Source organism: Parasteatoda tepidariorum, chromosome 3 (genome assembly GCF_982258835.1).
Source record: "Parasteatoda tepidariorum strain Cologne lab strain chromosome 3, Ptep-v5.0, whole genome shotgun sequence".
NCBI classification, from domain to species: domain Eukaryota; kingdom Metazoa; phylum Arthropoda; class Arachnida; order Araneae; family Theridiidae; genus Parasteatoda; species Parasteatoda tepidariorum.
The window spans coordinates 53,982,132-54,009,182 of NC_141757.1; the positions used below are offsets into that span (position 1 = coordinate 53,982,132).

At 30.6% G+C, this 27,051-nt stretch overlaps 1 protein-coding gene across 1 annotated transcript; it reads left to right on the forward strand.

The window, feature by feature from the left end:
* Nucleotides 1-1,737: 1,737 nt before the first annotated feature.
* Nucleotides 1,738-25,779, forward strand: LOC107436749 (uncharacterized). Its single transcript, XM_087159346.1, has 9 exons — nt 1,738-1,837; nt 3,743-3,872; nt 9,323-9,526; nt 15,720-15,939; nt 17,146-17,380; nt 18,696-18,816; nt 20,208-20,393; nt 22,122-22,137; nt 25,158-25,779. Exons 2-9 carry the CDS (start codon nt 3,753-3,755, stop codon nt 25,721-25,723), a joined length of 1,668 nt encoding a protein of 555 aa, XP_087015472.1. The 5' UTR covers nt 1,738-1,837; nt 3,743-3,752; the 3' UTR covers nt 25,724-25,779.
* Nucleotides 25,780-27,051: the final 1,272 nt, after the last annotated feature.

Here is a 27,051-nt window from a genome sequence, read left to right on the forward strand (position 1 = left end):
TGGGAGAAAATTCCGATAATGGGAGAAAATTGATTAAATGAATTTTAAACTAGGAAACTGAAAAAAAAAAAAGTAAATAAAAAAGGAGTGTAGGAGGAGGCGCCACTTTTAGTGTAAAAAAACAGCTAGATTTTGGTTTTTATATTTAAATAAACTGTTCAGTTCCTGAGTTGTAATCACCGAAGTCAAGCATCACTGGCTACGGTCAGTGTGCGGGTGGGTGACCTCTTGGATTAGTCTGCGTAGTGACCAAGGGTGTGCGGTATTGGTCCTCGTTAAACTGTTCTACCGTAAAGCACTCGACTTCGCGTTCTGGTCGTTGGGATACCGAAGCGGGGATGCCAGCCCCTCTGCAGAGGATCAAAATTGTGATGGCATGTCTTCGGATCATCCTCAGGGATGTTTCCCAGGCCGTCACCAATAGCCCATTGCGTAGCTCTAATGCGACGTACATGAACAACAACAACAATTATTTCGTTAACAATTTATTTTTCGGTAGAATAATAATGCTTTGGATGATTTTCATCAATACTTATTTCAATTTAAAACTTTACTTAGATTACAGATTATAATGTGAAAAAATTAAAGTGAAGTAAGCAAAAACCATAATTTTATATCATAACTATATCTACTCAACCACTATTAATTTTTCATCCTGATTGTCGCCATCCTTAGTGCGGATGTTCGAATAGCTGTTAAAATAACATTAGGCAGATCAGGGCCGGATTGAGCGCACGTGTGGCCCTAGACTATTCAAATTTTTGGGGCCCTTAGATTAAATTTTTTTCTCTAGTATATTTTTTATTTATTCAGAAGTAAAAGTATTTATATATCTTTTCATTTAAGAAAGCATACTTAAAATAAATAATAACAAATTAAATTTTACTTTATTTTATTAAATTAGAATTAAAAAAAATCATAACATTTTGAAAAAATTTGAAAAATCATTGTTTTTCTTAATTTTTTAAATTTATTTTCAAAAAATCCATTTTAAGGGGGCCCTAATCATTGGGGGCCCCAGGCCATGGCCTAGTCTTGCCTAATGGGTAATCTGGCCCTGGTGCAGATAGAGTAGTAAACGGATTTTTTTGTATGCGTAGTTATATAGAAAAGGTCGTTATAATGAGGATTGTACTAAAGAGAGTAGACATATTTTCCTGTGCGCATGATGAGATTTACATATCGTCATGGCTAATAAGTGGCATTCAGTTATCAAAATAGTTATAGTAATTGTAATTTAATTTATTTTTAAAAATTTTAATTGTATTTTATCAAGCTTTTTGAGATAATATTAATTTTTACTTTTTTCCAAAAGATGATTTTCTTTGTTGGAACAGTGTAAACAAATGAAATGCCTCTAAGATTACTGGGATCCATTGCTGAAAATTTTACATAAAAAAAAATCAATATACTAATAAAATAATTTCAGATATATCCTTCGTTTTTAATCAGGTTAACAGATACTGGGTCAGACTGTGTTGTAGATATATATATGGTGTTAAATATATAATATTATTTATTTAAAATGCAATGCGAAATAAGCTCATGTCTCTTCAAACGTACCAGATTTACAGAATTTTCAAGAAATAAAAATTTCTTTCCTCCAACCTAAAAAATTAGATAAGAAGAATAAATGCCTTTTCAAATGAAAAGTAATTTTTTAGAAATATTTTTATCTGCATATGGTAAAAGCAAAAAGGATAAAATAACTTACTGATGTCTTTTTTCCCAGAGATAAAGATAAAAAAAATTATACAAAACCGATTAAGAAAAGTTTCCTAACCCTTCGCGCGTCTTTGGCTATTAAAGCCTATAAATTTCTTGACTGCTTTTTAAAGTAAGTCATTTTCATTATTAACTTTAATTGCAGCTAATTTTTTAAAATGTGTTTTTGTGTGCTCTTTTTCTTCAGTATCAATCAATTAATCATTTATTTACTTTCAATCATTTATTTATTTTCGCCCTGCGTTCATGCATGCAATTTTTTTTTAACTTATGAGATAAAAGTAAATAATTTGGCAAAATTTGATTATTAATTTTAAAAATTATTATTGTTGTCCAATTATCAAAAAAAAAAAAAAAAAAAAAAAAAAAATTTAAAATCAAGTTTTGATATGATTTGAAGATTAATATTAATTTATTTTAGCTTTAGTTCCCATGTTTTCGAATTTTTAATTGATTATTTCCATGGAATAAAAAGAAAAGTTCTTCCTCCATGTCTGCTTAATCCTTTGAATTTTTTTTTTTAAAGAATTGTTTGAATGAAGAATAATATCATAAATTTTCCATTCCATAATTGAATTCTATTTTTAATAAATAAAAGAAATCCATTTTATGAATCAATTCCATTTTATTATGGATAAACAATTACCAAGCTACAAAAATATATAACAAATAACGATTATTTCCATGGAATAGATAGAAAAGTTCTTCCTCCATGTTTGCGTTATCCTTTGAATTTTTTTTTAAAGATTTGTTTGAATGAAAAATAATATCAGTAATTTTCCATTCCATAATTCAATTCTATTTTTCATAAATAAAAGAAATCCATTTTATGAATCAATTCCATTTTATTATGGATAAACAATTCCCAAGCTACAAAAATATAAAACAAATAACGAAAAGACACCCTTTGCTTATGTTTCTAACTAATCTCTATAGGAAAAGCTTAAACTTGCTCAAATAAAAGTTTGTTTACAAGTAAATGAGCCCAAAAACTAAGTTGAAAATGGTAGTTAACAGTAAAGTAGCTCTGCTATGTTGGAAAAGAAAAACATATTGAACCAAAAAACAAGACAAAAAAATGTTGGAAAATCTTTTAATGTTGTATATCTCAGAACAACGTCATGCGAGAAAAGATTAATAAAAAATTAATCACAAAATGTTAATCACGTGCTTAGTATTTGATTACTTAATAAATAATGTTTCTCCTTTTCCCTCTATATTAAAAAATCGTAACCGACGCCGCTGTTTTTGGGTGTTCAACTTTGAGTTAGATTTTCTTTTGTAGCGAAAAAATCAAGACTCACAAAGTTCAATAATAGTATGGCGATTTTTTACCAATTTCTTAAACGACTCAGTACTATTTCTCCATTAATTTTGCTTTTCAGTACGCATCTTATTATTATTTTTATTTGAAATACCGTTTATTGAGCCGTGGTGGCTCAGGGAATAGAGCGTTCACCTCCCAATGAGGTGACCTGGGTTCGAATCTCAGAGGTGGCTGGTTGATACGAATTAGTTCCATTGGAGTTCCATGCGGATTAGTTCCATCAAAAAGTCCTTCACGAAAACTAGTTTGTCATAATACTTGATGAAGGAGTTCCCTTGTCGTCTGAGTTGGGTACAAAATTACAAGGCTACGGAGTTGAGCATTATTAGTCGCAAACCTTGAATTGGGTCTGCTGTTCAACGTCGGTTATGAAATAAAATACCGTTGATTTTAATTTTAAGTTTTATAGAAATACGTTTTAAAAGCAAGACAGGCTAACAGTGGGAGGTTTCGGTGGTTTTCCTTTCCATATAAGCCAAATGTGGATTAGCTGCATCAAAAAATTGCAGTTGCATCAAATTTCTCCCAATACTTGATCTAGGTAGATTGTAATAAATGTCAAATGTTTATAAATCTATAATAATAATATTGTTACAATAAGTTTAAAAGTTTCATCTTAAACCAAAAGTAGCTAATTGATTTAATAATCGTATTCTATATTCATTATAAGGATACATTTTCTTTTTTAAGGAAAGTAGTCATGTCTGCTGTTATTATTACTGTACTCACTGGTATGTTCTTGGGGGACACTTTTAATCTTGCGAAATATGAGAAGGGAAACGCTAATGTTTTTGATCAGAACGCAATAAACCAACCTAAGGTAAAGTACACAATTAATCTCTTAATACTTGTAATCGATTGAAAGCATGTATAAATTATTTGGATCGATAATATATTATGCTAGAATTTTTAAATGTTTCTGTACTTCTAAATGTTTTTAATTAAGGAAAAATAATGCTTAATGGGTTCAAAGCAGAAAGTATAGTGCGGCTTTCAGGAGAACTCCTCCAGACATCAGTCTCGCGTCGTGGCGTTTACCATGGTTACGAGGGAAAGTCACTTTGAGTAGGGGTGTGGGGTGAATAGTTTTGTCTTGACCTTTGCATTGGTCAGCTTGAGTAAATCAATCGACATCTTCATTTCTCCATTTCGCCATTTAGAGATGTGATCTCGCTTGTTACCATAGCAGCAGACAGCCCCAGACTTTTAGTCTGGGGGAGTTCTCCTCAAAGCCGCACTATACTGAAAATTGTGATGTTAAGTGCAAAAAAAAAAAAAAAAAAAAAAGAAAAAAAAATGAACCATCCTGAATAATTTTTGATTTCATGATCAAATCTTCACTTTCTAGGATTCAATCATAATGGTTCGAGGATGTAACCTCAAATATTCTAATCAGATGATATTCTGAGTTATGAAATCAGACTCAAAAATGTACTTTCTCTGAATAAACATGCCTTTATTGTAATGGATTCAAATTTCTGACATCCAAAAATATAGGGGGTAGATGAAAGTCTGGGAAATATGGTCCCCATAGTTTGGTCGGGAGAGCGATCCTAAGTTTGGACCCTTTAATGTCTATTTTACTTTTTGCGTATTTCGTTATATCTCAAGAAATTTTTAAGCGAATTGAAAATTTCTTTTATAACATTATAAAACTCGTTTATCTAAAAATAAATCATTGCAAAAAATAACTTCTAGTAAACATTTATTGATTTTGTTATTTTATTTAACTAAAGTCAGGAAATTTTTGATCTGTAAGGTATATAAGTTTTTAGATTACTTTAAAGAATGTAATTTTACTCGGCGAAAAACAAAATTTGATCGAAATCAGTCGAATAGTTTTTGAGAAATCGAATTTTAAAAAAGTCGTGTTTTTACGGTAATGAGCAGTCTGTTTGCACACGGTATCTAGCAGAAAAATTTGTATTTGGAGTAGAACAATTTACGTCCACTTCGCGGTCGATCCAAGTATGAGAATTTTATAGTTCTATGAAAATTATATAGTTTCACAATAATTTTGATTTCTTATTAGATTTTGTGATGATTTTTATGTACCGTAAACCGGGGCGAGTCTACCCATTTTTTCAGTTTGTCAACTTTCAAGTGGTCAAACTTTTGTAAATATGAAAGAAAAAAGGCTTTTAATAGGTGTTTCGGAATCGCTATTTATCCCTCTTTAAAGCTGTGAAATCGATTTTAGAAAATACTGTATATTTTCTGTATTGAAATACTGTTACTGTATATTTTTATAGAACTGCTGACAAATCTCTCGTATGAGGCGAGTCTACCCATTCTACTAAAATGAATGTTAACATTGTAAATAATCAAATTTTACTATTAAATTGTTATTTTAGTTACTATATAGGATATTTATGAAGTAAAATTCATAACTTTATTATATATTTCATTTTTTTATTCATAAAATAACACAAATTGAGTATTTGATCGATTATCACATTTTGATCACAGTTTTGTTTTTATAATCATTAACATTAGAATATAAAATTTTTTTCTGATTATTGTTGATAAAAATAAATTAAAATTAATATAAATTTACAATTAAATAACTAATAAATAATTAGGTGGCATTTTTTTATAACATTTAAATCCATTTGTTTTGCGAATATAATTTCGAACCATCTGTAATAATAAATAATAATTTATTTAACTTGCATTAAATAAAAAAAGTTAATTTAGTAATATAAAAATTGAAAAAATAGGTAAAATAAACATATTTTATATTTACATTTATATTTAACCTATAAATTTTCTTATTAATGATAAATTCATCAATGCAGTATTAAAATAATATACTCAAATTCATTTAAAATGACTTAATTTTAATATAAATAAAGTTCTAAATTATATTATTATGCTTTATTAAAACTAAATACGAATGGGTAGACTCGCCCCGCGAATTCTGGCTTTTTGTTTACCACAGCAAAACTTACATTCTTTTTGTTCTTTTTCGTATAAAATTAATGTAATCTTAGTCTTAGATAAGTTTATCACTTAACCAAAGTGAAAAAAGTAATAATAATAATATACTTACGGAGCACCAACTAAAAGTTTGCTGATTTTCAATACAAATCTCTCAAAAGACGTTTGAACAGGTCGGTTAAAAAGACACCAAATAAATAAAAATGGATCAAACTACTACAGCGCCATCTTCCTTAGAGTCTGAACTAAGTCCTCCGTCGGTAAAAATTTTTTTTATTTGCAATTTAAAAATAGTGAAAATTAAATAAAACTAAAATGGGTAGACTCGCCCCGGTTTACGGTAGTTATTAAGGTAGGCATGTCATACTATTATACTAATTACAGTCACTTTTTTTTTGCAATTTTATTTTTTAAAATAAAATTATTCAAATTTCAAGAGTCTTGTTACAGAACATTAGATATAATTCAGCTCTTTGGATCTTTTAGTACTTAATATTCCTCATCAAGTTTACTATAAAAAAGAGAGATAGCGAAAATAATTGTGAAAAGTCTCATTATCAAAACGAAATGTAAAATGTAACGAAATGTAAAAGCGGAAAGTTAAAAGAGATAGGCAACCGTTTCAGTACTATAAAAAGTACTATAAATTAACCACACAGAATGAGGTGAAATACGGGAATATAATAGATGTACAGTGCTTAAAAAACTAATTAATTAGCAATAAGCTGATTAATTAGTACAGACGATATTTTAAGTCACGAAATCAAATACAAAATTGTTTTTTTTCCTTTGTAAACATGACTTTTTTTTCGAGGAAATTAGATTTTCAACCCTCAAAATATAGGGGTTAGCCACATTCTCATGTGAAATTTGGTCCCTATAGTTCGGGCTGGAGGGCGGTCCGAATTCTGTACTCCTTAATGTTAATTTTACTTTTCGCGTATTTCGTCATATCTCGAAAATTTTTTAAGCGAATCGAAACATTTTTGCGCATATTTATAAAATTTGTTTATCCAAGGATGATTCTTCGCAAAAAATATTTTTCAATAATTATTTTATTTGCTGTTGTTGTAGTTCATTTACGTCGCACTATATCTGCACAATCTGCTATTGGTGACGGTCTGGGAAACATCCCTGAGGATGATCCGAAGATACGCCATCACAATTTTGATCCTCTGCAGAGATGATGGCACTCCCGCTTCGGTAGCCCGACGACCTGCATGCGAAGTCAAGCACTGCACGGTAGAACAGTTTAACGAAGATCAATGCAGCACACCCTTGATTCCTACGCAGACTGATCCAAGTGGTCACCCAACCGCACACGGACCACAGCCAGTGATGCTTGACTTCGGTGACACTTTTTTTTAAAATTTAATCATAGTCGAAAACATTTCGAATTCTAAGGTAAACAAATTTTTACATAATTTTATGAGATAAAATACAAAGTTTGAACGAAATCAGTCCAATAGTTTCAGAGAAATCAAATTTTAAAAAAGTCGTATATTTAAAATTGGATTTTTCAGGAACTATTTGCTCTCCTGATCAAGTTATTGGGACCACATTTCCCAGATTGTGACTACCCCTACATTTTGAAGATCATAAAATCCAAATCAATCGGAAAAAAAACATGTTTTTTCAGAGAAAGAACGTTTTTGCGTCTGATTTCGTAACTTAAAATATTGTTTGCACTAATTTATTAATACATCTGAGATCACCTGTTCGAATAACAATTGAGTCTTAGCACGTGAAGATCCGGTCATTAGATCTTAAGTTATTCAGGAAAATTAGTCTTTGTTCCATGCTGATTGTTTAATTATTAATGTTTTATGCACAATTTGTTCTATATTATTTTACTACAATGCAAAAATTCTCTTTCTTTTTTTAAACTCTAAAGAACTTAAGAAGCAAGGCGATATATGTAATTATGTAGTCGTAAATCATTTTAACTTGTTCCTGTGTAGTAAATGGTGACTGATGCAAGTTGGATCTGTCGAGTCGCAAAGTCCTCCATGTTCCCGTAACAAATCAATACCTCTGGGGGTACTGGATTGGAGATCGATCGTTCTCTGATTCAGGTCAAAATTAAGATGTATGGATGAATGAATGGATGTGTGAATGGATCCGCCCCATAAAACGGGCTGTGACGTGTGTGTGTGACTGAAGACAAATTCTTGGCCATAGTATGGCACCACTGAAAAACAAGAAACGCACTCTCTGCCTTAAATCTGCTCGGTTCGCCAAGCAGGCTTGCCCGTGTGGCAAGTGGCATTAGAAACAACAACAACAACAACAACTTTTTCTTTTGTTTGAGACCAAGATACAATTTTAATAATATGCGATGTGATATCTTAGTTTCCAATAACTTTCTCACAAGCCAATTCGTGTTAAATTTAGAATGCTACGAGCATATGAATAGTTTGTTGCTTTGGTAATTTTATCTCGCAGAGAAACCTGTGTAAGTTAGCCGCTTATGAGACAACAATTTGATGATTCACTTAGACTAGTGGTCAACTTATAAAGGGTTAATTAAATTGTTTTAACCAGTTTGGTATTTCATAATTATGATGAACTTAGATAGAAGATCAACTTGGTGTTCAAATTAACAGCTTTCACTATAAATGAATTTTATAACCTAAAACTTAACGCCCTTCTCAATGCAACAAAAAATTTCAGTAAAAAAAAAAAAAAATGTGAAATTTGTTTCTTCCACAGTAGATTAGAGACATAATTCAATTGTATTCTGTCGATATAATTCAATTTAAATTTTTTCAATATGCGAAATATTTTTAATTCTATTTATTTTCAAATTTGAGCTTTGTTTTCGTCGCATTCTATATCTTTAACTTTCTTGCCCAAACGACAAAGTTATATTATAATGTAAACAACGGTTAAATTAATTAACCTTCGGATTATTATCATTAATTATTATAATTATTGTTATATTATAACATATGATAAACCAATTAATTGATTAAATAATAGTTGATTAAATAAATAACTGCCAATTAATTATTAAATAAATAATCCTAATAAATTGAAGAGGTGAGACATTATTTGGTTAAAAATCTCCATTCGCTTCGAAAATATACAGATTGGAAATAACAATCGACATGTTTCAAGCACTCAAAAATAGTCGTCAATCTTCAAGACTTGTCAGACGTGAATGAACGTCTTGAAAATGGGTTTCTATTTTTGAGCGCTTGAAACACGTCGGGTGTTATTTCCAATCTGCATATTTTTGAAGCGAATGAAATCCTTTTAATCAAGTAACGGTTAAATTGGTTAAAATATTGAAGAAATATATTTATTTTTTTCCAACGCATGATGTAGGTGATTGATAGAAGTTTTACGCGGTCCCAGTACAAGCTAGTTGAAACTTCTACACAAGCCAGGGAGTTCTTGGATATCAGTGGTTCTGTTTCATTGCGTATCAAGAAAGGGGACATTGATGTGCAAGGTACATGGTCTTATTTGAAAAATACAGCCAACAGGCAGAATTTTGTGGAGCTGCTTGTTAGAGTACAGCATGAAACGGTAAACTTGGTCTCAGATCTATCCATGATTTGATTACAGAATGTATGTAAATTTGAAGGTTCATTTTTTACAGTTAATTTTTTATTTTAATTCATTTATATTACATTCATTTTTATATTAGATAATAGTGAAATTAAAAAAAAATTGAATTAATCATTCGTTTTTTTTTGGAGCAATTTTACTTTTGAGATATAGTGGCTTTTAGCTACTATAATCACCTTTGTTGGTTTATTTAATTACCAGCAGGGTAAAAAAAGTAAATAATAAAAAAAATCGGTATTGATCGACGCAACGAAATCACGCACAAAACGGAAAAATATCTATCGACATAATGAATTAAGCTAAAACATATCAATTTTCTTATTTATTATTATTTATTGCCTTTCCTGGTTGCTTTGTGTTACAAGATTAAGCAAAACATGTCTTTAGAAATTCATCCCATCAAAATAACTAATTCCAGTACCATTCGGCATAATCCTATTGATGGAAGTCAACGTTTTCTTCATTAATTTAGTTTTTTAGTACAAAACTCTTTTTTTTTCTTTCAATTTGTACCTATAACCAAAATTTAACAAGCATTATTGGCATAGATAACAAAATGTTAGCATTTAACTGTTCTCATAAACGATTAAACTTTTCTTCATTAACTTACCTTTTTAACTCTAAACTTATTTTCTTTATTTCACCCTGTGTTTATTACTTTCCATTACTTTTAGGACTTCTTCCTCATCTCAGGCACTACAGCTGGTTACAGTCTCAGTTAGTTTACCCCATCTAGATCTATTCGATGCTTTATTTTTCCATCTATTAACTCCCAAGTCCTTTTACTAGTTCTTGATTCTATCTAACTATCTTGTTTTAGGTCTTCCTATTTTTCTTTCTCCTTCTGGTGCTTAAAAGATTATTTTTTTAACAGCATTTTCATCGCAACATCGAAATACAGGTCTTAGCTATTGTATTTGAGAAACCTTGATCATTTTTACTATGTTAGATATTCCAGTTCTTATTTCCCTTTCTTTCTCCAAATATCCTCTGATCAATTTTGACCAATAGTGAGTGAGGGGATGGGGGTCATGAAACCCTCTTGCAGTAAATCTTTTAAACTTTCTAGAGAGAGCTTTTGGTAATTATTTTAATTGTTGAATTTCTTCCGAGGAGCTAGAGAAGAGATAAATTCTAAAACATTAACATTTGAAACAATATGGTAGGTTTAGGGGAATTTTTCTCCTTAAATTGAAATGAATATCTACACCATACCCTACTATAATGGAAGAGACACTTTCAGTTTTTAATATTTTTCTGAATTTCTTAAAAAATACTTAGATGACTACTTTGTAATTTTAGAAGCATTTAATTCATGCGATATTTCATACTTAGCAATGAGATTTAAAGCTCTCAGGGGCTTTAGGGACCGACAATAAATTACGAAATAAAACAAGTATTTTTGAACAAACTCTACCAGAAAATCAAGCAATAAACTTGCAACTTGCATCAATTTCTTTGGTTATTACTTGCAATAACTACACAAAACTTCGTAAATCTATCTTAAATATTTATGGGGATATAAACATTTTTATAAAAAACTATTTTTGTTTCTCTTATATTTGTTTGCTATAATTTTAAAAATATTCAGTAAAATTAAAATTTTTTTTGGAGTAATTTAAAATTATTTAAAAATTAATGCTTTAAAATTTGAAAAAAAATTTGTGCAAGATATGAGTATTTAAAGTAATCCTTCTGTACTGCACATGTGCAGAAAAAAATAATTTTTTTTTAATTTAATAGTTAATCGTATTTTATTATAACTAATGGAAAAAAATTTGGTTTAAATATCTCAAAAATACAAAAAGTTTGAAGCAATTTTCTTAGTAGTCTTTGTATTTTTCAAAAGAAAGCTAAAAACGATAAGGGTTATTCACATGTTTAACTTTGTCTTTGATGTCTGGTTATTATAAGATAGTGTAATTTTCAATACTACAGAGTCAAATTTGTGAAAAACTCCTGATTATTTTGAGCTGTCTCTTAAAAAGTACAAAAACTACTTAGAAAATTGCTTGAAACTTTTTATGTTAAGATATTTAAGTCAGAGTTTTTCAGTTAGTTGACAAATATGATTCACTACAAAATTATGAGAAAATAGTTTTAAATTTTTTCCACTCATGTACAAAAGAACTACTTTAAATACTGAAATCTTAATAATTTTTTAAATTTTTTTTTTCAAATTTCAAAACAAAAATATTTTTATGACTAATTTCGAATTGCTCCAAAACTTTTCTTTAATTTTATTAAATATTTTTACAGATAAAGCAAAAAATCATTAGACAAAAAAATGAGTTTTCAATAAAAATGTTCCTAACTCCATAAAAATTTAAGATAGGTTTATGAACTTTTATGTAATTTTATTGTATTGAAAATAACAACCAAAGTAATTGATGCAAGTTACAAGCTCGATTTTCTGGCGTAATGTGTTCAAAAATACTTGTTTCCTTTCGTAATTTATTGTAGATTTCTAAAACCTCTGAAAGTTTCAAACTTTATTGTAAGGTATGAAACATCACATGAACTAAACACTTCGACATTTACAAAACAGTTTTCTAAATATTTATTAAAAATTCGTAATTTATTGCAGATTTCTAAAACCTCTGAAAGTTTCAAACTTTATTGTAAAGTATGAAACATCACATGAACTAAACACTTCGACATTTACAAAATAATTTTCTAAATATTTTCTAAAAATTCGTATTTTATTGTCGATCTCTAAAACCTCCTTTCGTAATTTATTGCCGATCTCTAAAACCTCTGAAAGTTTCAAACTTTATTGTAAGGTATGAAACATCACATGAATTAAACACTTCGACATTTACAAAATAATTTTCTAAATATTTATTAAAAATTCGGAATTTATTGTCGATCTCTAAAACCTCCTTTCGTAATTTATTGCAGATCTCTAAAACCTCTGAAAGTTTCAAACTTTATTGTAAAGTATGAAACATCACATGACTAAACGCTTCCACATTTACAAAATAATTTTCTAAATATTTTCTAAAAATTCGTATTTTATTGTCGATCTCTAAAACCTCCTTTCGTAATTTATTGCCGATCTCTAAAACCTCTGAAAGTTTCAAACTTTATTGTAAGGTATGAAACATCACATGAATTAAACACTTCTACATTTACAAAACAGTTTTCTAAATATTTTTTAAAAATTCGTAATTTTTTGTCGATCTCTAAAACCTCCTTTCGTAATTTATTGTCGATCTCTAAAACCTCTGAAAGTTTCAAACTTTATTGTAAAATATGAAACATCACATGAACTAAACACTTCTACATTTACAAAATAATTTTCTAAATATTTCTTAAAAATTCAAATAAATACCAAAAAGTCCTATCTCTTCCTATATTGTCATTTTATTATTGTAATCTTCATAATTTTCCAAGTCTAACCCGGCTGTAAAGTACGTGGGATAGAGTCGGTTGTATTGAACTTTTCAGTGGTCCAGTCCGAACTTATGATATTTCGTACAATTTTAATGAACAGATGATAAATTGGTAGTTCGTTTATAGTTTACCAAAATTTCGTATTTTTGCGGTTTTTTAAAATATTTTGATGAATAAAATTTTTTTAGTATATGTGATAAGTTTATAAAAAACATAATTGCTATTTTTAATTAGAAATGAAATAATATACATTATTAAAGGAAGTGTTTAAAATAATTTTCTTTGTTTGAATGAATAAGGCGTCAGGCTGCACAAAAATAGACACATGGGAGAGCGAATTGGTTGCACAGAAGATCTGACTTATAATTGCTACCTTCTTCAAAAATAACAAAATCAAATAATTGAAGTCTAAAAAATTCCAAAAATGATAAAAGGTGAAATTGTAAACATATAAAAAAATTGTTGCTAAGAGACAATCAGTTCGTTATATGGAGATAACGGTCCGAGAGAAGTTCCGACTAAAATTTAATGGGGAGTTAAAAAATTCGCTGTAAGGGAATTTTGTTGCAGGGATACACGACATACTTACTTAGTAAATAATTTATAAAGCAGATAAAATACTATTGTAATCAATATTTACAACATTACTACTGAATAATGTCTCACAGATGGACATCATGAACCACATCGTTCATAGAGAACCTATTGTTAGGTCCGCTGATAATTTACTACAGTTTACTATATATATATATATATATATATATATATATATATATATATATATATATATATATATATATATATATATATATATATATATATACACTATCTGGCCATTAATGACCGGACAACCCTCATTTCGGATACATGAGGTGCTAGTATCAAGTCAGTAGGGCGTAGGGCCGCCACGCTCCCGAATCACAGCTTTAACCCTTCTAGGAAGGCTATCCACTAGGTGTTGGTACACGGCGGCAGGTATTGCCCGCCATTCCTCCTGAAACATGGCGAAGAGCTGAGTGGTGGTTTTGGGGCGTTGTGGTCTGGCCCTCAATCGGCGCTCCAACTCATCCCAGAGATGCTCAATTGGATTGATGTCGGGACTTTGGGATGGCCAGTCAAGCTCTTGCACCCCCATTTCATCAAACCAGTCCGTGATGGCATGTGCTTTATGGATGGCAGCGTTATCGTGTTGAAACACAAACGGGCCATTACCGAACTGTTGCCACAGGGTGCGAAGCACCGAATTGTCCAGGATGTCTCTATACCCTTCTGCGTTCAGGGTTCGACGCACTAACACCAAGGGTCCAAGGCCAAACCATGAGAAACAGGACCACACCATAATTCCTCCACCACTGAAGTTCACAGTGCCCGGTCATTAATGGCTAGATAGTGTATATATACACTGAGTGGCCAAATTATTATGATCACCCCTTCAGTACGCTGTTGGGCCACCTTTTGCGCGTATTACTGCCTTAATTCGTCTGGACATGGATTCTATGAGATGTTGGTGGGTGGTAGAAGGTATGCCAGACCATGCTCGCTGAACTGCACTTGCCAATTCCTGCAAATTTGATGGTACTGGATCCATCTGTCTGAGTGCCCGTTCAATTTCATCCCACAAATTCTCAATTGGATTGAGATCTGGGGATTGTGCTGGCCAACGAATCAAGTTAAATTCTCCGTCAAGCTCTTCGAACCATCTGAGGACAATGCCAGCTTTATGACAAGGAGCGTTGTCCTGCTGGAAGTATCCATCCCCGCCAGAGTACAACATTGACATAAACGGATGTACTTGATCTGCGATGATACTTAAATACCCTTGGGCATTAGGGCGTTGTGGTTCAGGAATTAAAGGATCCATACAATACCAAGAGAACAATCCCCATACCATAACGTCGCCACCACCAGCTTGAAGTGTCGTGGCAATGCAGCAGGGGTCCATGCCTTCGTGCTGTTTTCTCCATATTCTCATCCTGCCATCTGTGCGATGCATTTGAAATCGTGATTCATCGGACCACATGACCCTCTTCCAGTCATCTACTGTCCATTGTTTGTGCTCCTTTGCAAATTGGAGACGTCTGCGCTTATTTAAAGCAGACAGTAGAGGCTTACGAACGTCTGCTTCCATACCCTATACGGCGCAATGTGCGACGAACAGTCCGTTCAGAGACGTCCACAGTTGCTCCTTGATTAAGATCACTTGCAATTTGTAGCACTGTTGCTCTCCTGTTGCGCTGCACAACCCTGGCCAGCCTTCTCTCTGATCGAGCATTCAGTATTGATTATTATACAGATTTTGATGCAAACAGGTCGTACATACCTTTGTAACTCTACGCATTGTGGAAAATCATTTAATGCTTCCTAATATGGAAGTGAAAGAGGAACAAGATTCTAAAAATAACTCCTCCTTTGAAATATAAATCTAATTATAATTCAATGGTATGTTTTCAGCCTTGAAGTACAAAAATAGAATTTCTACACCTATTCTTTACCAAAGACATTTAATGAAAACGAAATTATATATATATATATATATATATATATATATATATATATATATATATATATATATATATATATATATATATATATATATATATATATATATATATATATATATATATATATATATATATATATATATATATATATTCAAATATGGCTCACCTCATTGGGGGGCGAGCACTTTATCTCCCGAGTCAGTACAGAGGGTCCTTTTTTTTTAAATGCTGAAAAAAATAAATTGTATTTTTAGATAACAGAAACTATTCCTTCCCATATAAAACCAACAGAGGAATGGATGTCATCGCCTAAAGAGCCAGACGTAACACATTATGTACGAAGTTTAACATATGGTGGTGAACTTATTGCATCTCTGAGGCTCAAAGCTAACAATAGAGAGGAAAGACAGAAAATAAAAGCCGCCGTTGCGGCTAATCTTCAACTTACTGGAACCTTTGATCTCAATGCAAACGGTATAAATATATTTAAAAAAATACTCAAATGATTTTAGTTACCATAGTTATTTTAAAGTGGCCTTTGTCATAAAAGTTTTAGTTATTTTGGTATACTTTATTTGTGGATAAAATTGTAAACGTATTTCATTAAGAAATATCCTGTTTATGTTAGCTCTTGTGAATGTCTTGGAAACTTTGGCATGTTGTTTTACGTTACACTGGGCATGTTGTTTTCTGTTGTAAAAAGCATAAAAATTAAAATGAAAGATTTAGTACTAACTAACTGAACTAACTGACTTGATATAGATGTTTCAATTTATGCTGATATTGTGTCATATCTGTGATCAAGAAAATGATTTTTTCTTAAGTATATTAGAGTTTAAAATTTCATAAGAATAAGTATTGAAATTGAATTTCAAGGGCTTTTAGAAAGGCTAATGAGACTCTGAAAATTTAAACCATATTTGCATAGTTATGTTTTATTCTCTAGATTCATCTATGGATATCATAGATCCATAGATGAATCTTATTAAAAAATTAAATTAAACTATTTCTTATAAACGATTTCTAAAAAACTTTCCTACTTTGTAGCTCTGGCATGATATTTGAATAAATGTTACAGAAGAACCATTTGCAAAATTCTATCAAGCAAAAAAATCGAAACATTATTCATTCTTCTACAATTACACGGGGGAACAAATTTTCTATTGTTTTCTGTTGCTTGAGATTTTAACGGATCTTTGATATTGATTTTAAATCTGCAATCGATTTCATATGCTGCTAGGGGCACTTCCTCTATTATGATTCATCGGGTGCTTTTGAACAGTTCATAATCGAGCCACGTTCTAGCCTCCTACGACGACATTTCCGGTATATCCGATGTCCTTCAATCATGATGGTGAATGCAAACTTTCCTAGAAGTTTGTCGCAACCTTGTAGCGACTCCCTGTTATACATAACGTTTTTAAACTTGTGCATTTTGACGAAGAATAGACCGAAAGAGTCCTCAAAATATCTGCAGAGAAGCAAAACATTTTTCCGATTTGAAACCCGACACCCGTATTAGGAAAGATAAATTATTTGTATAAATATGCAATACAATGATCATGTGTAAATATAAATTTACAATAATCATTCATACAGAATTTGAGCATGTGTGGAAATATTATTTTGCAGCTGATTTATGATAATTTTATAAGTTATAATAGAATAGTTATATTACAGGTAGTTTTGACAAGTTAAAAAAAGATTTAGCTGGTATGTATAACATAGATATCGAAGTTTTAGCAACAAAAACCCCATCTAAATCACCTGAATCTGCGGAGGAATTGATGGAGCTTGTAGAAAATTATCCAAAAGATATCGCTGCAATCAATGATGGCAAAGGAAAAGTTATTAAAGCAGAGCTTTTTCCTTTAACGTCTCTTAGAACTGATTATATTGAATACATGCCAAACAGGTAAGAACTTTTCATGCATGCCTGTAAGCAAAAGCACTTTTACTAGCTTAATCGATGTAAATTTTAGGTCTACTCTATTAGACTCTCTTCTTCTTGAATAAAATAGTCAAATCCACGTCCATGTTTGGTAGGATTTTTTTATGCCCGATCCCACCTGAGTTCGAGATTTTAATAAGTCAGATATATGACAAAATTCACTAAGTCATGAAACCAAAATTAGCGATGAAAAAAAGCCAAATTACGTTTATTATTGAGATTATATATTGATCAATATATTTGCTTTAACGACTTCAGAATAGTCTCATCAGCAGCTACATTAAGTCTCCGAATATGCCAAGCGTTTCAAAACATTAAAAGCATTAAATGTCACCTCAGAATACTGTCCCTCACAGCGTAAGACCACCTATGCACCTACGCAAGATTATGCTTTATGCCTGATGGACTAGTCGTCAAGTGATTCAATATGAGCTGTTATGAACGAGTAAAACGGTCACTGACGGACATGTACCAGCAGCAAATGGAACGTGTGCAATAGGCATTGCTGCAGTAGGAACCAGCACTAGTGTGAATCGCAAAGTTGTACTCTTCTTTCACGACAATGCCCGGACGCATGTTTCTCGGGTGGAAACCATACAACTACTTGGGCTACATTGTGCCGTCCTCCTTACACCTGACCTTTAACAATCAGACAATCAGAGTATTACCTCTTTCACTTCCTTTATAATCATCTTCGTAGAAAATCTTTCATTAATGAAACAGACTTGTTCCAAAAACCCACAAGCTTCCGACAGTTAAGTTCCGCATTACCCATGGGGAGCAGAAAATTTCAAGCCAATTCACTTACTTAAATATTGGACAACTATATTGCTTAGGTATTGGACGAGATTAATGTCATTTTTTGTTGATGTAATCAATTCTCTGAACTGTTGTTAACTGCTCGTCCATCGTGTGAAGATGATTAAAGGCTTAGGTTGAAATAGGAGTCTATAGTAAATAATAAGTCCATTAGTTTAAATAGGGGTTACATAGAAACTGAAAACAAAGAAAGAAAAAATAAGTGAAAAAACTCAACGCCAATGATTGTTCAGCACAATGGCATGGACATGCAGAGAATTTAATTCGGTGCAATTGCACCGAAATAAATTCTATGCATGTAGGTCGATTCTATTCTTGCGTTGAACAGACAGATTTACAGGCTTTCAGAAGCATGAATACGAATGAAAATTGTACTTTTTTTTACTTCGGAAAAAGCGTTAGACTATAAAAATGGCATGTTATTTTTGCAAATAAAATTATTATTCTTTTTTAATTTCAGGGCTATAATGGGTCTATTAAATGATGTTGAAACAAAGTATGATGATATAAGAACCGTTGTACGCGAGTTTTATCCCTGGGAAAGTAAAAGGCTAGTATCCACTGATGAGCAAGATGAACTGGTGATGTAACATTTTATTTCTTTAAAAAATGTTTGAAACTAATATGGATGCTTTTGAAAGATCACTTAAAATTGTATATTTAAAAAATAATTATTTCTCGAAAATTTATCATTACTTAAAAAAGTAATTTAATGTCTAAATTCAGTCCTAAAAAGGACAAATCCCTAGATTGATAGCTAGAAGGCAATTAAAATTTGTAAGGATGCCGTCAATAATGGCTATAATTATATATCCTTCCTTTTTGTTCAAGTGAATACAAAGGAAGGAGTTGTTCCAAATCAAGATATGATATACTTTCTACTACGTATGAATACAGCAAAACAACCTGAATCGAGCACAATTATTATTATTATTTTTTTTTTTGCACCTTGTATTTCCTCTTAATTCAAGCTGTTTTGTTTTATTCAAAGGATATTGTATTTTGATTTCCATAATAAAGCTCTATTGGGGATTTTCTCACTTTACTAGTTCGATTCGTATTCATGACGTTAAAAAAATATGCCAATTTAGTTGTGAAACCAGACCTAAAATGATAATCCCTGTTTCGATATTGCAAAACACAAAATCAAAGACGATCAAAATTAATTTGAATTTTTCAAACTAGTTCTGCCTTTTCGATTATTCTTGCAAATACACTTTTAGAAATTTTAAAATGTTTTGAAACAAAATAGGGTGCATTAATAAGATGCCAAATAGAACAATTTTATCTCCCAAATTAAATTATGCAGAACTTCATTTTTCTATTACTGCGGTTGGTAGAGTGGAAACTTAGTCCCTTTTTTGCTATACTACTATAATATTGCTATAGTATACTCTATTGCTATAGTTGTTAACACTCTCCAGCCTAAGCTTTCTTACCGTTTTATAGTCTTATTTCTGCTCGAAGCTACCACAGCAAAGAACTATGCTGCTTGCAAGAATGGAAAAAAAACATGCTTTATTTTATGTGATATGCTTTGGACATAAAATGTAAAAGTCAAAATAGTGTTTTACATATTGCTTAACCGTAATAATGTTTTTTTAGCAATTTTTTTCCTTGCATACATCATGTTCATCCAACAAATGTTATTACCGACTAATATGATAACTAAATATAAAATTAATACGTCCGCAAAAGGTTAAGATTGTAACTTTGTATGATATTATGGTTCAAGGTATTAATTGATACATTATTAAAGTTTGACATTAAACTGTTTTTTCTCAGGATGTACAATGTAATAAAACTGTCATGTGATTTCCTCCAGCAAATAAAGTTTTATTGATATCACCTTTAAGCAATATACTTCATCATAATTTTTGTTTTTACTCAATACAGCTAAGCATTTAAATTAGCATTTTCCTACTTCTTTTACAACATTCAAGGTTTTTAACATCATAACTTGTACTTTCAGGTACGGCAAATGTACGGTAACTTAACCGCTGCTCAAACAGCATTTCACTTAGCTATTAGCAATCTTGATGAATCTATGAATGGTAAGATCGACCAGTTCAAAGAAGCTTTTAAGTCATACGGCACTGGAAAAAATAATATACCCAACAGATTTCAAAGATGGTTTTGGAAGCTAAGACATGAAGTTGTAAGTTACATAGCAGCACTGGCTTTTAAATAGCATGGCTATTTTTCTGTCGTTTTTAATACTATTTTTTTAAAACATTTAAATTTCTTACTAACATAAAAGTGAACTTTGTATGAATAAAATTTTTTAAATTTTTTTTTTTAATTCGTACCTTGGCATCATGTTAAATATGGGTAGAGGCTGATTACCCAATGCCCTTTATAAAGATGCAAAAAAAATTATTTCTACTGAAAAAAATATAATTTTTGATATTTTGATCTTTCTTTAAGACTGCAGCATCTGTAAAATTACCAGAATTTTGATGCTTAGTTAGTCAATGTTAAATTTAATACACTCATTGCTATAAAAATAAGCGCACCTAGGAAGAGTTGTCAGAATGAAACGAAAGTTTGCACACATAAATGCAAGGTTGTATATGTAAATGATTAAAAAACTCAAAGCAAAATAGTAATTTATTCCAGGAAAAATTAAAAATGATTGAAGAATTTAATACCTTCTTGGGCATCGTTTAGCGCAAATGCATGATACGATACGGTTGGTAGTAATAAAAATTTTTAGTACTTTACATTCTGATCTATTTCACAGTCTTTTGTTTGGTGTATCCTATTTTTATAGCACTAAACTTCACATGGAATCAATTGAATTCTTTAATTAAACCAACAAGATTTTCAGAATTTCAGCTATTAAATTAAATCTTAAATACCTTCATTTGTTCTGTTGTTAATCTTATCAATATTTGAAATAAACATCAATTAAGCTAACTCTCACATATTGGAATTTGGAATACTCTTAAACAATTGGTATATCCTTCCTGAATTTAAAATATGGTTTTTATTGAAAAATATTGACACTCAAAAAACAATGTTCTTGGAAGATTTTCAGACACATCGCATAGCACAAAATGTAAATGCTTTATTATAGCCAATTTAATGCTTTGTTTGTGTGTGTGGAACTTAATTTAGAAGAAAAATAACTAATTCTTATAGATAGCCAAACATCAAAATTAAATATTTAATTTAGTATAATCACTGAGACACATTTTATGTGGCAGAGACTTTCAAATATTTCCACATCAATAGAAAAAAATATTTTTATTTTAAAAAATGATGTTGGTAAACCGTGGGACTATCTGTGGGAAAAAACAAATGCAAAAATAAAATTAAACTATAATAGAGTATATAAACATATGAAATCCCCTTACTGCAATATAAAGTTTGATTTTCTCATAAAATTACTTCATGCAACCAGTCATAGTAGTATCCCTTGCGATTGGAGTTGTTTTACTTTAAAAAAGGAATTTATAAAGCAATCAGTTTTCATACTAAAAAAAAGCTATTCAACTCTTTTTAAGGTTGAATGCCCTGTCTTAATTTTCTATGTGTATCAAACGCTTTGTAATTTTATAGTGCTTGTTACGTAATATAACGTGTCATGTTTTGTAATGTTGTCATGTGCCATGTTGTCATATTACTCACCACTTCTTTACCATGAAGTACAGGAGATTACAAGCTATCCATGACCGTTTCTCGTTAGTCAAACCGTCTGTGAAAATGTACTAAGGTATCTGACTAGTACAAGAACAGGATTTGGGGCAAATCAGATACTAGTCAGCTTCCTTAAACTAATTCAAATTAATCTCTTAATTGTCAATTATATGTATAAAAATTTATAATCAGTCTGTACTTACATCACTCTTTTTAATCTTTTATTTTTTTCTTTATATTTCAGACCGAGGAGCCAATTAGTGAGTTTTTTCTCTTTGCTGTTTATTTTTCAACACTTCAATTCTGAATAATATTTAATAACATATATTTTTAAAAACCAATAATAATTTTATTAAGATTATTATATTAAATTTTCATTCGTCTTTTTGAAAAAAAAATTGGTCACATTCGAGGTCAGATAAAGAAATTTACTGAATGAAAAAAGAAAAATTTTTTTTTTTCAAAAATATTTTCATATTCCACACACGACACACGTGTTTCCGCGTACTTTGTACACTATTAATACAATTGACAAGAATTTGAATGTTATTGTTCATTAATAACATGACAGAGATCGATATCTAACAGCAATTTTAAAGTTTCCAAAAACTTTTCCCCCTGAAATACAACTGGCTTGAATGTGCTTATGTTTCATTTGTCAAAATTCAAATGTTATTGGGAAGAAATAAAGTACTTTTGTTTTCATATTTGGAAATATGTCTACAATTTCAGTTGAGCTTCGATTATCCAAACCTCTTTTACTCGAACATTTTTGCTTATCGAAGTCGATTTATTTGTTTTAGATGATCTCACAGTTTCTTTCTTTTTTCAATTTTAATTAAGTAAAGGCTAATTTCAGCTACATATAAGACTCAAAATGTAAAACACTCTTCGTACTGCATGATTTCAGAGAATAATAAATTAATTACTTATTATTGAAATTAGTTGCTTTTGCTCTTCCAAGAAAAGAAAGAAATTTTTTTTTTAATTTTATTTGTTTTCTCCTATTATTTCTAGTGAATTTTAGTTTGACCATCATGATTTCTACTTTTGCTATAATCTTTGTAACTAGAACAAATGTCTCAAGGTTACTTATCGCTACAATAATTTTGGCAAGTCATGCTTTTTTCTCCATGTCAGTACGTTTCAAAAAAAGTTAGGAGGTTCTGGTACGGGAAAAAACTAAGATTTGCCGAAGCCATGGTAACGAGGAAAGGAAAATTGTGGAGAGTGGGGAAATCGCCTAACCTTGAAATGCCTATTCTGTTGCAAAGAGTGTAAAAAAAGATGTACTATGTTATTTATGCTACAAAATATAGAAGTGCCCCAAAAGTTTACAAAGGAGTACAAAGCAATGAAATCAACTAATAAATCAACAAAATTAATTAACAATTCAGAATGAGATGCTGCTTTGTACAAATGTTTTCGTTAAAAAAGGGGCTAAGGCCGGGAGCCTGCACTGTGTTAGCTAGAATAATGTAATTATGTCAAACTATATTTATTCCTCATTTTTGGTCTAACTATTATCAGGTCATCAGACGAATAGATTATGACTAGAGAAATTAATGGTTTTTATTCTGCGTGTTAAGCTGCATGCAAGAATAAAATGACTACCCAAAATCAATTCTATAAAAATTGATATGCGCTCTTTTTAAATTTTTTTTTTAAAAATTGTAACAGAAAAAATATTAAAAAAAAAAATCTTTAGACATTCGATATAACAATGAGAAATAGAATTGCCATTGTTTGAAACTTCAGACAAGTAATTCTGACTATCCAAAAACCACTGTAAAGATTTGCTACTTTGCGTGAACCCAAAGATCTAGTAGCTTATGATCTAGTTTAAGTGTGTTAAGCATCATATGTTAAAAAAAAATTGACTTGAAATTACATAGTGTGGTAATGTTGGCATATTATGTAATTTTGAGTTCCAAGTTCCTAAACTGGATGTCATATTTTAGAAATATATATGTTACTAGTAAAGTTTGAAATCTGGCTGTATAGAATTCCAAGGAATTGTATATACTTGTAATACCTAAAGCTAGCCGTCAATAATTCATATTCACAAAAGATTAATATTTTTTCACATTTCCTAGGCATTCTATAGAATTTCAAATGAGAAACGGACAAAGTATGATTCTCCGATTCATTTCGATTCACATCTCCGATTCATTTCGAGAGTAATGTCTTCTTATTGATGTGAAAAAATATAGTTATTAATCCAACTAACCGGAAATATCATAGCTGTTTTAAATATCCATGCATGCCCATATGTTGAATATATATATAAAGGGTGATTGTGAAATAACTTTGCCGACATAAGAGAGGATGCTTAGACGAATGGTTTAACAGTAAATGGTGCGATTTTGGACATGACGGAAATCGTGTTTTATAAATTTTCGACGGGCCAATTAATTTCAGCTCTCTGAGGACAGCAGAAAAGAAGGAGATATAATGGTCTCTGTTGCCACTATTCTTGTTAAAAATAGCTTTCTAACCACACCATTTTTTAAAATTTATTTGCTGGGGTCCACGGGACGTTTTGATGAGAAAATTTGTTGTTGCTACTTGAAAATTTTTCAAAATTCTATAACTGTAACCTGAAACTGAGAGTCAGATAATTGTTTATAACACTACTCTTTAGTACGTATCTTAAAAGGTCTTCATTCTACGCCGCTTAATGTAATGTTACGCTTGTTCAGAGGTCATTTGTGGTTAAAGTTAATTATAATCGCCCTATAGATGTGTTATATATACTAATATAACATATCTATAGGTATATACAGGGTGTCCCAAAAAGTCATTTACAAACCTTGTGCATTGGCCTACGAGACCCTTTCGAAATTGGTCTATGTATTCAATTTGCAACAAGTTTTACTCAGGTAATTGGGCCAAAACAGTTGTTTCCAAGCACATATGAGAGTGGAAAAGTAATGTCATTTTAGAACCGTATCTAGCAGAAGAAAGAAGCATTAGTTTAGTAACGAGTAATGGTTAATAAGCAATGCGTTTACTGAGCCTAGACCAATTATAATTCGAGTCATCTGTATCGAAAATTGTTTTTGTCAATATAGTTATGTTAAAGCCATTATCGATTAGTTTCAAATGAGTGTTGTTCACATTCTTGTGGCACCAAGCTGGTTTTCGGTCACAGCTATCTGAGTAAATCTTATTTGTAATGATTTACCAGACCAACAGGTAACATTTTTAAACCACAGTTCAGGACACTTGCATGTAATTATTTACCTTCTTGTTTCTGTTTTTTTTTTAAATATTTTAGTTTGGCAGAAGCCGGAAGGAAGTGGAACTGTTTATATAAATTGGGGACAAAAAACTTGCAATTCATCGGGTGGACAGAAAGTAGAACTTATGTACTCAGGACAAGCTGCTGGCTCTTTGGACAAAGCTTGGGGAGGAGGTAAAGATTACAAATGCTTACCACACTCTCAACCTGCTATATCGAATCCTATTCCTATGCAGCCGAAACCAGCTACAATCGATTCTGTAGAGTTCCGTACTCTCATTGAGCCTGATAAATCTGGACCAATTCCGTGTGCTGCGTGTATGCTTTCTGATGTGAGGGATTTGAAAACATTTCATGCTCTAACATCTTGCCCAAAGCATTGGAGGAAAGAGTATGCTGGTTTGACAATGGCTGATAGTGGATCAACAGTTGATTCTGATTTTCTATGTCTGAATAAAGAGGTTTTCTCAACTCTTGTGATGAACGAAGGTGGAAAATCAGTTTCCAAGTTGAATCCTGTTTGGATGAATTGCGAGAATTGTAACGGGGACAAAGTTGTACCGTGTGTTGTCTGCAGCTACGATAACAAACTTGAAATCTAGAAAATCCGAATAAAGAAAATATATTTCTTTTAATAAAACATGTATTGTACCCCTGTTATTATGTGTGAATGGTTTTATAAATTAAAAACTAACGTTTGTGAAGTACTTTGAATCTTAAAGCGTAAAAAAACTTAAATCAAAAATATTAAAGAGCTACAATTTAAAAATTATACGTTTACATTTTCTTGCAACACATTAAATTTTTAACGAAAATATTGTATTAATAATGTACTTCATTGATAAAAAAACTAAATTTGAATTTGTAGTATAAGCAAACTGGCTTGTAAAATAAATGTTTGAAGTAAAATAATTTTTAATACCTTTTTTATCTTAATTTTAATTTATTTATAATTAATTTTTGACAAAAAGAAAATGTCTTGAGCTTATGTATTCTTTAAATTTAGTACTACGTCGTTCAAAAAGTACTCTTTAAACTCTACAGGAAGCACAAAAGTACCGGACATGATGCATTTTCTTTTTTAAATGTGAAATCCTAAAAGAGATAAAGAAATCTCATAATTAATTAGCTATGTAGTATTTTTTAAATGTATTTATCTCATTTATTAGATCTATCAATTATTTTTTTTAGATTTACTGTATTTATCAATTACAATTGTAAACATGCCAATGCAATAAAAATGCATTCATTTTTAAAAGTTTTTATTTCTATAAAAAATTCTACACTTACTCATATAAACAGTATCATCAGTATTATCAATTCGCTTTACACCCAGAATCCAGATCTATCAAATTATTTCTTAAATAAATCTCAAATTTCTGATGAAATTGATATTTTTTGAGTTAAAATTAAATTTTTTTTTTATCGAAATTGATTTCCACTGAAAATAGAACACAATCTAAATATATCTTTTTTTGTTAAATTAAATGCTGAAACGAGGCTTCAATATTACAGCTATTGCAATTCTCACAAACAGAGCATTTAATCTTGGTACTTACATAACTTTTCTTATGCATAACTTAATTTTAAAAACACCAGTCCATCATTATAACACTCATAACACATTTGAATCATTCTAGAGATAATTCATAATCCTTTTAAATACTATCAAAACCGTTTTTTCTTAAATGTGTTAAAAAATAATAATTACGGAAAATCTTGGAGATTTCATGGCAACCCATTTTTTTTTCACTTTCAACTTCACTAAAGAAGAGTGAATTTATTTAAAATAAAAATTTCGAGAGATAAATAAATTTTCTTTCCTCTCTTTGCAACTCCTCTATGATAGCTTAAAGCAGAAAAAGAGAAGAAACTTGCTAAAAAAAAAGCTCTTAAAATTGCAATAAATTTGGAACGAATTGCAATTTTT

Coding starts and splice junctions, on each gene's coding strand:
- LOC107436749 (XM_087159346.1), top strand. CDS start 3,753: ATGTCTGCTGTTATTATTACTGTACTCACTGGTATGTTCTTGGGGGAC. Junction 3,873..9,322: donor ACGCAATAAACCAACCTAAG/GTAAAGTACACA, acceptor CGCATGATGTAG/GTGATTGATAGAAGTTTTAC. Junction 18,817..20,207: donor CTGATGAGCAAGATGAACTG/GTGATGTAACAT, acceptor TTGTACTTTCAG/GTACGGCAAATGTACGGTAA.